We start from the raw sequence: 15,486 nt of genomic DNA, 5'->3' as shown, positions 1-15,486 counted from the left end.
AATTGATATTTTCAGAGCATTTTACCCCAAAGCAGCAGAATACATATTCTGTGCAAGTACACATGAAACATTTTCTAGGACAGACCTCACATTAGGACACAAAACAAGTCTCAATGAATTCAAGACTGAATCATATCAAGACAATGAATGGTATAAAACTAGAAATCAATTAAACACAAAAAGTTATAAAATACCCAAAGACATGAAGGCTAAATAACATGCTACTAAACCAGTGGTTCCCAAACTTATTTGGCCTACCGCCCCCTTTCCAGAAAAAATATAACTCAGCGCCCCCTGGAAATTAATTTTTTTTAAATTTTAATAGCAATTAAACAGAAAGATATATGTATTAATGTTTCTACCTTTTTCATAAAATATAGTAAAGAAAGGTGTAAATTAGAAACATTGAAGTTTGAAATTATGAAACTATTTATTGAACTCAGAATAGAAAGGTAATACAAAAAAAGTTAAAACAAATGCAACTGTGGCCATCACCACCCCCCTGGATCACTACCGCCCCCACTTTGGGAATCACTGTACTAAACAATGAATGGGTTAATAATGAGATCAAAGAAAAAGCCAAAAGTACCCTGAAACAAATTGAAAACAGAACACAACAACCCAAAATCTATGGGACACAGCAAAAGCAGTCCTAAGAGGGAAATTCATAGCATTACAAGAAACAAAAAATCTCAAATAAACAATCTAACTTTACACTTAAAGGTACCAGAAAAAGAAAAACAGACAAAGCCAAAAGTGAGTAGAAGAAAGGAAATATTAAAGACCAGAGCAGAAATAAATGAAATAGTGTCTAAAAACAACAACAACATCACAAAAGATCAATGAAACCAAGAGCTGGTTCTTTGAAAAGGTAAACAAGATTGACAAACATTTAACCAGACCCATCAAGAAAAAGAGAGAGAGGACCAAAATAAAATCAGAAATGAAAGAGGAGAAGTAACAACTGACACCACAGAAATCCAAAGGATTATAAGAAAATATTATGAACAACTATATACCAACAAATTGGTCAATTTGGATGAAATGCATAAATTCCTAAAAATGTGCAATCTTCCAAAACTGAATCAAGAGGAATCATAAAATCTGAATAGACTGATTATAACTAATGAAATGGAAGCAGTAATAAAAACAACAACTCCCAGCAAACGAAACTTCTGGACCGAATGGCTCACACGTGAATTTTACCAAACATCCAAAGAATTAAAACCTATCCTTCTCAAATATTCCAAAATTCAAGAGGAGGAAACACTCCCAAGCTCATTTTATGAGGCCAGCAGTATCCTAACTCCAACACCAGAAAAAGACACTATAAATATGAAGAAAGAAAATTACAGACTAATGTCCCTGGTGAACATAGATGCTAAAATCCTCAAAAAATATTAGCAAATCGGATCCAGCAATACATTAAAAAGATCATACATCATGATAAGTGGGATTTATTCCTGGGATGCAAGGTTGGTACAATGTGTGCAAATCAATAAATGTGATACACCACATAAACCAAATGAAAAATAAAAAACACATGCTGATATTAATAGATGCAAAAAAAGCATTTGATAAAGTGCCACATACTGACTTCCTAAAAGACACCTCTGGAATGAATGCTGAAAGTAATTTGTTTAAGGCTAGTAGGGGTTGGTTTGATTAATTTAAGAAGTGTTTGTTTATAAACAGTACATCAGACATGTACTGTATATAAGAAAGGTTAAAACGGAAACATTTCGGGGGTTTGAAACAAATTAATTCAATTTACATTATTTCTAATGGGTTTTCTAGCAAATCGCTTCTCCATCAACCTTCTGGAGTGAATTAAATTGGAAAACCTGGTTCCACTGTATTGTGCTAAGTGAAACAAGCCAGACTCATAGATACAGAGAACAGATTGACAGCTATCAGAGGGGAGGAGATTGGGGGGCTGAGTGAAAAAGGTGATGAGATTAAGAAAAAAACAAAAACAAAAACACAAAGACACAGACCATAGTATGTTAATTGCCAGAGGAAAAGGGGGGCTGAGTGAGGTAGAAGACGGTTAAAGGGGGATAAATGGTGATGGAAGGAGACTTAACTTTAGGTACAGGTGTACAGATGATGTATTATAGAATTGTACACTTGAAGCCTATATCTTTTTATTAACAAATGTCACCCAAAAAAATTCAACACAATCCTATATAATAAAAGCCTAATATGCTAAGTGCTGGTCATCTGGTCATCCATTCAACCAATCAAAGTGTAATATGCTAATGATATACTAAGGCTGCTCAACCGCTCGCTATGACATGCACTGACCCCCAGGGGACAGACACTCTGACTAGTAGGTTGGCTTGCTGTTGGGGTCCGGCCGACTGGGAATGAGCAAGACGGGTCGGACACACCCTGGAGCCCTCCTGCAGTCCTTCCCTGGCCCCGATCATGCACTGATGGGGTCCCTCAGCTTGGCCTGCGCCCTCTAACAATCCAGGAGCCCTTAGGGATGTCGGAGAGCCAGTTTCGGCCCGATCTCGCAGGCCAGGCCAAGGGATCCCACTGGTACATGAATCGTGCACCAGGCCTTGAGTCTATATATATAAATGGCTAATATGCTAAGTGTCCCTCCTACCTTCCGACCAGTTGCTATGACGCGTACTGGCCACCAGGGGGCAGACGCTCAATGCAGGAGCTGCTGAGCTGCAGTGACTTGGCATTGGTGGTTCTTGGGTGACGCACCCCGAAACCAGAGAGGAGGGAGCCCGATTCCTCGCAGGACTGCACAATTCCACTTTCGGCTGTGGGTTATGTTGTTGCTGGGGCACTATCGGCCCCAAATCTGGTATTCTGCACACTTGCATTTGCGTTCCACACCCTGTACGACAGCAACTTTGCAGCGTGCCCTCTCGAACTCCAAGACCCCTCAGGGGATCTTGGAGAGCCAGTTTCAGCAGGATCCCCACAGGCCAGCCCGAGGGATCCCACCTGCTGGGGAGACCCCGCTCACTCCGCAGATGCTGGGGAGGGGCAGAGGGAGGTTGGCTCCAGGGGCGGGCTCTTCTCTCCCAATCCTGCCCTCTGGCCACCTTCTAATTAATTTCCTTTCAATGTGCATGAATCCATGCACTGGGTCACTAGTTTTAAATAAAAATCCACACCCCTCTGATTGCCTAATCAGATCTCACCTGCTCTGCCAGCCACTACCAGCTCCTTTTCAGGAGAGTAGGAGCTCCTCTGAGCTCAGCTGACTGACAGAAGCAGTGCTGGGCTACATGCAACTGCAGGTAACAGCTGTAGCTCCCTCTGCTTTGTTTTGCCCAGCCATATCCTATGATTGAGTTCTGACAAGTGACCTGATACTCTTCTGCTCACTGTAAGTGGTCTCTATCTTTTAAAAAATATTGACACATGGCCAAGGAAGAGAACTTATTAAAGTTCAAGGTGTTTACTCTAGTACTAAAGGATTTCAGAGAACAACCATGCCTTCCATTATTTGGCATGAACAAGAAGCAGGAGAAAAAGCAACTAGAGTCAGAAGAGGAAATAGTTAATTTCAGAAGTTGAGTAAGAGCCTGGCTAATTCCAATTTCTTAGACTTTCAAAAAATGGGAAAAAAAAAAGGAGAATTGCCCAAACTGGGTTACTAAATTACAGTATATTTTAGATTTTTAAAGTTATAGATTCACAGTTAGATTTTTAAAGTTCATAAGTAATGTTGCAAAAAGAACATCAACATCGTTTTCATCTGCCATGTATATCTCTTTCGGAAATAACATTGGAGTCTACTTTGAATCTTTGTGAATAGGAAGCTCAAGCCAAATAGGACTACTATCCACAACCTACCCCTAGGTGCCCACCCAAAAAGCCTCAACAGAATGGGAGTAAAAGTTTAGAAAAGTGGACTAAAGAGAATACAAAGTATTGCAAGGAAGCCTGTAAGGAGATCACTATTTTGGAACTCCGATAACTGGGTGCCAGGAGGAAAGGTGCAGAAACAAAGTAGAAAAGAAAGGAAAGATGTAAGACCTGGAGTAGCGCTTATAGTGGTCTCAGGTGCCCTGGGTGTCATGCATGGTCACTTTCTACTGATTTAGCCGAGGGGCATCACTGATTTACGTAGTAAGAGGAATCTGCAACCATCCACTAGGCACCCACTGAGCATAAGGCACTGTGTTGGGGACTGAGGAATGCAAGCCAGGACAAAAGAGTAAGACTGTCTTTGTTAACCAGGAAATCGAAATGTGTTCTCTGCATTCTCTGGGAAGCAAATGAGGCGGTAAATAGGTCTGAAAAAAGTAAGGGTTAGTCTTAGACCTTCAGTAAGTTGTCAAACCCTTCTAGAATAACTTCAGTGGCGAGGAAACTGCCAATTCAAAGGTGCGTGGAAAATCTGTGTATATAGGCAAGTACTTGAAAGTTGATATTGGGATCCTATTGTGCTAATTCCTTTCTTCCTTACTTAGGTGTTACATGGTGTTAACTACCTGACAATCCATACACGCCATTCGGCCACCATTCCAGCCCTCAAAGAAGTCCAAGGTATTGGGGAAGCCGACATGGAGATCGCTACCTCGGGCCTCCGATAACTGGGTGCCAGGAGGCAAGTGTCACCTAAGCTGAATCTCGAAAGGGGAATAGGATTAGCCTTCTATGGGAGAACATCAAGAGCGTCCCAAGCAGAGGACATGACGACAGGACAGGAACGGTGAGTGGGTGGCTCGGGAGGAGCCTGTCCGTCCAAGCCTTTTCCTATTAGGTATTACCTTTCTCCTACATTTTCAACCCTGACTCCAGTACTAACTCGGACGATAAACTTAATTTCGGTAAGAATGTTGGGTGAACATGCTTCTGAGATACCTACATCATGGTTCGCCCCAAATCCGTTGTTCTGCAATAACTCTCCACCATTTTCGTAAAGGGCCTCTGACACCAGTCTTGAAACGCGGCTTCGTCTCTATCAATATTTTATAAATCCATCAAAAAAGTTGGGAACTCTGAAGAAGAGCGGGTGGAAGACGGCCGTCGTGCTGCAAGGTGGGAGCCCAACGAACCCGAACCGCGCACTTCGCGCCGGGCAGCGACCCTCGCTGCGCAGACGCAGGGGGGAGGGGGGTGCGCGCGCATGCGCGGAGGAGACGGAGCGCGGCGGGTCGGGGCCTGGGCTTCGGGGAAGGGGGCGCGGCGCACACAGCATGGCGTCCAACATCTATCTGGTGGGCCAGCGGATCAGCCGGCTCGGCCAGGTGCGGCCCAGGGAGGCTCCTCCCCTTCCCAGCCCCTGTCCACCCCTCACCGACCGCCAGCGCTCCTCTCAGTCTCCGCCCCAGCGCCCAGGGAAGCGGCTCAACCGCCGCCGCGCCCCGCCCCGCCCCGCCCCTCGGCCTCTCGGGCCGGCCTCCCAGAGCCCGCCCCTCCTGCCCTTCCTCGCCGCCGGACTGCTCGGTCTCGTCGGTCCTCCTCCTCCTCCGCCCAGCCGTCCTGATTGTCTCTCCCTCCTTCCCTCAGAGGATGTCCTCCTTCCAGCTCAACCTCAACCCGCTCAAGGAGCCGCTCGGCTTCATCAAGGTCCTCGAGTGGGTGAGTGCAGCCCGCGCCGGCCAGGCCGGGAATCGCGCCGCCGCGCCCGCGCCCGCTCTCGCTCCCGCACCCGCACCCTCTCTGGCCTGGCCGGCGTCCTCGGCGAGGAGGCAGGGAGCCCCGTGAGTGGGGGCGCGGCCCGGCTCGCGCCGCACCCGGAGTCGCCGCCACCTCCCGGGACCGGGCGGGGTGGGCGGGGAGGGCACGAGAGGCCGCGGCCTGGGCCCGCGCGGGGCGGGGACGCCGCGGTCGGCGTGGAATCGCGAGCCCCTCGGCGGCCGGGGTCCGGGGCGGGGCCGCCCTCCCGCCCTGACGCTCACCTCTGGGTGCCCCCGTGGGAGTGTTTCACGGTGTCCCGGGGGGAAGAGGAAACTTCCTGTTGAGGTCTAACCGAAACCCGGCGGGCGGGAGCCGCCCGGGCCGGCGGCGCCGCCTCCGCCTCCGCCTCCCGCGGAAGGGCCGGCCCGTGCTGCCCGGCCCGGTGCTGACCGGAGGCCGCTCCCTCGAAGGCGAGTCGTGCCTGGTCCAACCAATCTGAGGAGCACTCACTTGTTTCTAAGATTGGCTCCAAGTTAAAAATGGACGAAAATAACCCGGGTCCGGGAAGCTGGCGGGGATGGTAGCGGGAGGCGTGCGGGGGGGTGGAAAGGCCTTTTAACCAACGCGCATCCCGTCGGCCCGCGGCACGTAAACACCTGCTGGGGATCGCCGTCAGGTTTCGGTCTTCCCGAGCCACCGCCCGCGGCTCGCGCCCAGGCCTTTCCCGGAGTTCTCGCTCGGTCATTATCGTCGGAGGAGGCGGCTTCCTCCGACCTTGACGGTGATCAGGCCGCCCGGAGGAGTTTCCTCGGCCGCCAGGCCTAGTGCGCGCTCCGTGCCCGCGTTCAGGCGGACATCGTGGGCGGCGGGCGGCGGCCCCGCGTGTGCAGGCGGGTTGTGCGTACGGCGAGCAGAGAGTGCCCCCGCTCCCTCTGGCCGTGTGTGTGAGTGCTGCCCTGGTGAGGAGGAAGGCCTTTCCATTTCCTGCGTGAAGTCGCCTACCCAGAATGGTGTTTTTTAAGTGACACCAGAGACTCGGATTCTCTGGTGGGAACTCAGTTTGATTCCCTACTTACACCCTGTTCCCTCCCTTTCCCCCAGTTTCATGGGGTGTTTTCTGAAAACTGAAACCGTGCTGATTTCACACAAATACCTACTTCAAAGACATTTAGGGTCCTGTAAACCTCGGTCAGGATTTAAATAGAAAGAAAATTTTTAATTGAATATATAAAAATTTAACTTGCAGGCGAAAAATCACATTTAACTAAAAGCTAATAAAATAGAAAGGTTTTGGAAAAAGTCTTATATCTAGTAGATTTAATCTCAATAAGGATTACAATTAAATTAAAATTTTTACTTACACAAAGAGGTAGTTGTTTGTATTTTGTGCTTATATTATTGGTCTATCTTTTTTTTTAAAAAGATGTACTTAACTTTTTTTTTTTAGTATTTCAGAACAGTAGTAAATTGATAAATGTTTGTAGCCAGTATATTTTTACTATCCTTTTAAAGCTTTTTAAGGAAATACTGTTTTTAGTTTGAACAACTTATTACTACATAGGAGAACTTTTTATGAAAATATTATTTCTTGTTAATGGTGTAGTGCAGTGGTTCTCAACCTTCCTAATGCCGCGACCCTTTAATACAATTCCTCATGTTGTGGTGACTCCCAACCATAAAATTATTTTCGTTGCTACTTCATAACTGTAATTTTGCTACTGTTATGAACTGTAATGTAAATATCTGATATGCAGGATGTATTTAGGCGACCCCTGCATGTGAAAGGGTCGTTCAACCCCCAAAGGGGTCGCGAACCACAGGTTGAGAACCACTGGTGTAGTGAATGTTTATTCAACAAGTATTTGAGTTTATATTATATACTAGAGGCCCGGTGCACTGGCGGGGGACAGGGGATTCCTCAGCCCAGCCTGTGCCCTCTCGCAGCCCGGGAGCCCTCAGGGAGCAGGCCTAAGCCGGCAGTTGGACATCCTTAGGGCTGCTATGAAGGCAGGAGAGGCTCCCACCACCTCTGCTGCGCTTGCCAGCTGTGAACCCAGCTTCTGGCTGAACAACGCTCCCCCTGTGGGAGGGCACTGAACACCAGGGGGAAGCTCCTGCATTGAGTGTCTGTCCCCCGGTGGTCAGTGCATGTCATAGAGACTGGTCATTCCGCTGTTTGGTCAATTTGCATATTAGCCTTTTATTATATAGGATAGGTGCTGTGCTAAGCACTAGTACACAAACATGAATAAAATACGGTCTTTTCCTCATGAACTATTAAGAAAGACATGAAAATCAATAAAAGCATACCCTCCGGTGAGAATTTAAAAACAAAACAAACATATACTATAATATAGGTATAGGCAAGATGCAGTAAGTGAGAGGAAAGACAAATCAATTGCTTAGAGGAAACAGGGAGAATTTTTTTTTTTTTTTTTAATATATTTTATTGATTTTTTACAGAGAGGAAAGGAGAGAGATAGAGAGCTAGAAACATCGATGAGAGAGAAACATCGATCAGCTGCCTCCTGCACATCTCCCACCGGGGATGTGCCCGCAACCCAGGCACATGCCCTTAGACCGGAATCGAACCTGGAACCCTTCAGTCCGCAGGCCGATGCTCTATCCACTGAGCCAAACCGGTTTCGGCCAGGGAGAATTTCATAGATGAAATAACACTTGAAGGATGAGTACTTGTTCACAGGGGAGTGACTTTCCCGGCAAAGGGAACCTTATGTTCAGTGGTGTGAAAAGTTGAAGCAGCATAGTCTATTTGAGAACTTAAAGCAGAGTGTCCCCCCAAAATGGATATATACCTTAACAGCTGATAGCTCAATTTTGAAGAGAAAGTGTATTTTAGTAAACACTGCCTTTATAAAATATGTGTATACATTTTGGGGGAAACAACCTATATATTTGGGGTTGGTTGGAACATAGACTGAGAGGGAGGATACGGTTTGAGGTGATTCTGAAAGATTTCAAAGGGCTTGCCAGGATAGTTTGTGGAGTTTATTCTATCTGCCAATGGTTCTTAACCCTCTGAGCCCTTTCCTTAGGAAAATGGATATGGGTAGTGTACAGAATTTGGGGTATTTTATTGGATAGCTTCTTTAAACCCAGGATTCCTACCATAAGGTAGGGACTCATTCCTTCAAGGGTTTTAAATAAGTGAATGATAAGATTAGATTTGCCTTTTAGAAACCTTAATTTTGTTAGTAGTGTAGGGGATTGAAAGGTCATAAATGAGAGGAAAGCTATTCCTTGAGAAATAATGAGGGCCTAACATTAATTGCAGTGAGAATAGAGAGGAGAAATTTAGCAATTAGAATACATCTGGACGTGAAGAAGAGGAAGGACTAGGACTCTAAGATGACTGCCATATTTCTGACTTGGGCTGATAGTGGCACCGTTATCCAAGTTAAATCACTAAGAAAAAGAAGTAGATTTTTGATGTAAGATAAGGGTTTGGATGTATTCAGTTTGTGGTCTCTTTTTACATCTAATAAGGAGGTATCATATAGGCAGATAGATATATGGATCTAGGTTTTAAATTTAAATATGGGCTGGAGATTCAACAGCTTTTTGCCATCAAAGGAGAGAAGAAATGGTTTGGAAGATGGATAGAAAAAACATCTTGGTATCAGGGAATGAATGATAAAACAAGGTTCTATAGGAGAAAGGTCCATTGTAGGAATTTTCAAATGTGTTTTGAATGAATTGTTAGTTTCACAAGGCATTGATTGAGGTGTGTTAGGGGGTTACCTCTAAAAATAGTTAATAAATAAGTTTACAAATCTAAAATCTAGATAAAGACTGCTTACCATCCATATAACTAAAAGAATAATTCTCCAAATCAGCTTATCACTGACAAGGTTCTAGATGATGTTAGACTAGATATAACCTGATAATATGTACCTTTCAGAGGATTACAAGTCTGAATGCATCATAGACATGAAGGCAAGATGCCCAGTAAATATTTATTGCCAGAATAAAAATACAATTGCTGAAGCAGAAGCCTTTTCATTTTGCTTCTAAACTGCAGCCACCATATTTTATATAAAGAATTTATATATTTTTTACTTTTATATTTTTATATACTCCTGGCCTCTAGTTATAGTGCCTGGCAGTGGCATTGCCTCTTAGTTCTCTCTGTGTAATTCATTAAAAGTTGATGAATTTTTGTCTCATTTGTATTGGAAAATCAGTACTTTACAGGGTTGTTGGAATGACTGAGTTAATATATAAATATGTGAATGATGATAATGTACTTGAACAGTTTTTAGTTGTTTTTTTCCAGGACTGAGATGCTGTATTTCTAAAAGACTAGACATGGTGAATACAATTGAGCACTAATTGTCTGACATACATATCTCCTGGTCCTTCAAGATCACTATTTTCTATTAGGTATTTTAAACTTTAGAAGTTATAATATTATATGCTTTTCATTTGTTTTCCAGCATGTTTTCCTGCTTTGAGCCAGTCTATCAAAGTGAAAATATAAAATTTAGATAAGAATAGATACCCCACGTGTAGGAGTTAAACACAGAAGTAAAAGCCAAGGATTAATTTTATAAAAACAGCTTTTTAAAAGTATTTTATATTTCTCTGGTAAATTTAATTTGGTTCTTTATAGTCAGATATCTGTACTATTTAGATAAAAGTTTTTTATTAAAATGATATTATCTCCTTTTAATATTTAACACTTGTGTTTTGGACTTTCTTGCTGCTATCTTGCGTAGGGTAGACACGGAACAAATGTTTAGCCCTTAAGGAATCCAGGTAATGTGCATTTCTAATTCCACACACACAGTTATAGAAGAGATACTGTTTGTGGAGTACCTAAGGAATTACAGACTAATTAACCATAATAATTCTAAAATTATTAATAACCATCTCTGAATATTTTTGTCAGTGCTGGTCAACTTTATTCTCATTATTAACAAGATATTTATTAAATAAAATATATGTGCTAGGACTCGACACATATTTTCCCATTTAATCCTCTGACAATCTATGAGGGTTGTTATCCCATGTTGCTGAAGTTGAGAGAAATTAAGTAATTTACCCAAAATCCCATGATTATTATTACATCCAGGACTCTTAACAGTCTGTTCTTAGTCATTTTGATACCAGTTTATAACTGGTCTTTTAATAAATTATTGAAAACATTACCAAAAATTTCAAGCGTAAAAAACAAAAGGTAAGTTATCTAAAGCAATTATTTTCTTGTTTGTTAGATGTATGTTCATAATAAGATCTTAAGAGTTAAAACAAGTAGGATCTTCTTGATTCATTTATCAAGTTTGAAGTTTTTTCTGATTTTATACTTATGCCTTTAAAAACATTACTTTGGGATAAGTTATTATCCAGGAAAATTGAAGTGAAAAACCATAAGAAAACCTATAATCCTTGGAGCATTACATGTATCAATTTCTTTAAATCACAAACTTTCAGAAATACATAATAGTTTATGTTAAATATTTAAAGTCTAGACATCCCAAGTAGACTATAAGATTTTTGCTAATAGGGACCATGTTTCATCCTAATTTTGTGGTTTACAATATGCTCAGTGGAGCACCCCAGAAAATATAAACTGTATTGCATTATGGGGAGAGGGGTATATATAGACTGATATTTGTCTTATTCATTTGCTTAACTTTTACATTTTTAGGCCATGAGTCTGTAACACAGACTACTTTTTCGGCAACTTTATCTTTCTCTTAACCCTGCCATTTGTGTTTATGCCCCCACCCCCCATTACAGAGAAGGAAAGGGATTTCAAATATCATTTTGTGCCACCAGGACACTCTACACTTAAAACTTGTTCATAGACTTATTGACTCACTCCCCTACCCCCCTTCCTTTGCTCTTTGTTTTCCCCCTGCTCTCTGTTTTTCCTACCTAGAATCCTCTTAGTATTTACCATGAGCACTCTCATGGGGTAGGTCGGATGTCATTTTCATAGACAAAATATAAGTATTGTCAGTGCTTTCAGAACACACAAGCACATGCACACTCACCCCCACACAACAAATAGCAATTTCTGATAAAATATAAAAGGGAAAATTATAATAACAGAGCAATCTCCATACAGTGGTTCTCAAACACTGATCTCAACTCCTTTATGCTCTTAAATATTGTAGACTTGAAGGAGCTTTTTGTTTATGTGAGTTGTGTCTATCAATATTTACCATATTAGAAATTTAAGCTGATACATTAAAAACATTTATTTATTTTAAAATAACAGTAATAAATCACTTGGAAGCTTGCATAACATCAATGGCAACAAATCCTGCCAGTTTTCCTTGAATTGAAAAGCTCACTTCATTCGTTTTTGAGGAAACTATATGCCAAATTTTCAAGTCTGAATAACTATATTTTGTCTATTACTTATCCTTTAAGTAAAAATGGTGTTTCAGGAAGAAAGCAACTAGTTCAGCATACAATTCAATTATTTAAATACTTTCCCTGGAGATAACCGCTGTGTTTTGGTATGCAGTGAAAGTCTTTATTTGTGCATGCTATTTCATCACAGTATATTAAGAAGACTCAAATGTCAGGGTTTTATAAAATAATGATTGTTACTGGTTCATCAAAAGCATTTGTAAGTGAAACTGGCTTTTTCTTTTTAACTGCAAGTGCAAAACAGTTTGTTATTGCTAATTCTTACCAAAGTCCAGAGGTTTTTATCCACCAATGCCTTTGCTTAAATCAGTGCAAACGTCAATACAGTGTAAAAGGCAAATAATTTCTTAGCAATAAATTTGAAGATATTTTTGACCTCATGGACTCCCTGAAAGAGTCTTGGGTACTTCCAGAGGTCCTCAGACCACCTATTGAGAATTGCTGTTGTTATACAAGGTAAACATCATTAGGGACCAGGAATGGAACAGAAACAAGTGGGAGAAGAACTGTTCCCAGCACTGGTAAATAAATCTGGAAAGAAGTTTCAACCTATTGTCTGGATTTATGACTTACATAAAGTTGAGTACTTAAAGAAGTAAAGAGAGAGAGAGATAGCCTCCTAAAACCTGAATCAGCCTGCCTGCCAGCTTAAAGTTTGGATTTGTGATAACTTAAAATATTCTCATATGTTGGTAGTTTGGGGGCCCTATCTTAACGTGCTGTTTGTGGGCTGACGGACTCAGAAGTCCAGGTAGAAATGACCATAAAATTACCAGACAGGGAGATGACTATGAAAGCACTAGACAGGAGTAGAAAGGGGGGAAATAAACTCTCAAGCTGAGTCTTACATCAAATATCCTAAAGCACATGAAGAAAACTTATTTTCATCTAAAAGCTCAAATTATATCAGTGGCAACAAATGCTATTAGCTTTCTGTGAAGTGACAGACTCACTTCAAAGACAGCCACCCATGCCCTGGCTGGTTTTTCTCAGTGGATTGCAGGTTCAATTCCAGTCAAAGGAATGTACCTAGGTTGCAGGCTCCATCCCTCCCCCCCACCCCACCCCCACACACACCCAGTCAGGGGGCAAGCAATCCACGATGTCTCTCACATCGATGTTTCTCTCTCTCTGTGTCTCCCCCTCCCTTCCACTCTCTAAAAATTAATGGAAAGCCTGGCTGGTGTGGCTTGGTGGTTGAGCATTGACCCATGAACCAAAGGTTGGGGTTCTATTCCTGGTTAGGGCACATGCTTGGGTTGCAGCTCATCCCCAGTAGGGGGTATGCAGAGGCAGTCAATTTAATGCTTCTCGTCATTGATGTCTCTATCCTTCCTGTCTCTAAAATAAATTAAATTAAAAATCAATGGGGGAAAAATGTCCTCGGGTGAGGATTAATAACAACAACAAAGACAGCTCAACAATCAGGGTATTGATTCACTCCAAAAGATATAAAAATAATAGAGTAGTCTGAAATGATTTTTTAAAAAGTATATTTAGATTCCCCAGAAATTTCTAGTTCCATACTCAGCTTAACAATTGTTTGAGAATAGAGGTGACATAAAGATGTTTTCAACATATAATAATTAATAGTTAACAAAAAATGTCTAGTGTTTATTTCAGCAGAACTCAAGTTTATTTCTCATAATCAAAATTCTTAAGGGTTATGGAACTGGGCTAGGAGGTTATTCAGAACTTTCTATGATTGTATTTTACAAGCAGAGATAGTAGAAGGGTGAAACTGAAGCACTTTGTCCCTAGCCAGTTGCTCAGTGGATGGAGTGTCAGTCTGTGGACTGAAGGGTCCTAGATTCAATTCCAGTCAAGGGCATATGCTCCGGTTGCGGGCTTGACCCCTATTAGGGGGCATGCAGGAGGCAGCTGACCAATGATTCTCTCTCACCATTGATGTTTCTATCTCTCCCTCTCCCTCTCTGAAATCAATAAAAATATATTTTAAAATGAACTATCACAGCATGTTTGCCTTTATAATCAGTAAGATTAGAGTCTAAAGTTAAAGTATATTTTTTTTTTTAAATATATTTTATTGATTTTCTGCAGAGAGGAAGGGAGAGAGATAGAGAGTCAGAAACATCGACGAGAGAGAAACATCGACCAGCTGCCTCCTGCACATCTCCCACTGGGGGTGTGCCCGCAACCCAGGTACATGCCCTTGACCGGAATCGAACCTGGGACCCTTCAGTCCGCAGGCCGACGCTCTATCCACTGAGCCAAACCGGCTTTGGCTAAAGTATATTTTTTATGAGTCAAAGTCTGAAGCATTTACTAAAGATATTTATTAGAAAAAAACATTTTGCTGATATTTCAGTTTATTCCCACTGATAATTTGATTTTGTAAAAGAGCAAAAAGAGATACATTTGGTTTTGCACATAAACACTTAAATACAGTATACTTTTAGATCTCTTTCTGGAGATTTCAATTATACATTTCATTTTCCTAAACTGTCTCTTGGACAGAAAGAGATTTAAGTAGATGATATCAGATTAATGATGAAACCAAATAGCAGTGAGGACCCTGCACTAGAAACATAAAAGACACGCATAAATTAGATGAGTACCAGTGTTTCCAGTAGAACCCTTAGTGTGTAGAGCAAGGTTTAGGAATAGGTGTAAAGATTGGGACTCTGGCTGTAGGATAAATAACTCACTGAAAATGTTAGGAATCATCAAACTTTCCTTTTTATTTTTATCATGGATCCCTATCTGTAAAATTTTATGTACAGAGCCCCAATGTGCATCCAATATGCATCTATAATAAGATGCATATTTTACCATGTGAGTATGTTAAGGCATATGACATACTCAGTAAATTTCCATTCATATTTTTAAATCTTTACTTCAGGTGCTCATCTGATATTTTTCTTTGGGGCACCTTGTGATGAGTTTAAGTGGAGTCCATTTTTACCTTGTAATGTGGCTGGCGAGTATAGTTCACATAGGGTGTTAATTCTTCCATTTTCTCTTTGGATGTGAGTTTTTGTATTATCAGTTTAGTTTCTGAAGATGTTTTAAGCCACTTGTCCATTTTCTGAAGGTTTGGTAAAAACTAGCCAAAACCGGTTTGGCTCAGTGGATAGAGCGTCGGCCTGCGGACCGAAAGGTCCCAGGTTCGATTCCACTTAAGGGCATGTACCTGGGTTGCGGGCACATCCCCAATAGGAGATGTGCAGGAGGCAACTGATCGATGTTTCTAGCTCTCTATCTCTCTCCCTTCCTCTCTGTAAAAAATCAATAAAATATATTTTTAAAAAAACAAAAAAAAAACTAGATAACCTTATTCCATAAAGTCACTTGGCCAGGTACATTCACATCGTAATATGTGAATACTAAAAGGGAAAGAATAGGTGAAGGTATCACTGTCTAATCTTCCATGTTGTGGGATTCTCCATACCTTCAGGACACCCAGCATACTGTACTAACATGACTCTGACCTGGAGGCCCAGCATGGGTTTCAGTGGT

The 15,486-nt window shown here is 41.9% G+C and overlaps 1 protein-coding gene across 1 annotated transcript in view; it reads left to right on the top strand.

Moving 5' to 3' along the window:
* The first annotated feature begins 5,391 nt into the window (after positions 1-5,391).
* SYPL1 (synaptophysin like 1) overlaps positions 5,392-15,486 on the top strand; it is a 29,366-nt gene continuing 19,271 nt past the window's right edge. Inside the window, exon 1 of the mRNA XM_070424640.1 lies at positions 5,392-5,562. Coding sequence (XP_070280741.1) covers positions 5,494-5,562 — 69 coding nt within the window. The 5' untranslated portion in view covers positions 5,392-5,493. The remainder of the gene's footprint in view (positions 5,563-15,486) is intronic.

Source organism: Myotis yumanensis, unplaced genomic scaffold (genome assembly GCF_028538775.1).
Source record: "Myotis yumanensis isolate MYYU_CA2020_CCGP unplaced genomic scaffold, mMyoYum1.0.hap1 SCAF_9, whole genome shotgun sequence".
NCBI lineage: Eukaryota > Metazoa > Chordata > Mammalia > Chiroptera > Vespertilionidae > Myotis > Myotis yumanensis.
The sequence above is the reverse complement of the archived record's forward strand: the minus strand, read 5'-3'. Positions and strand labels throughout refer to the sequence as shown.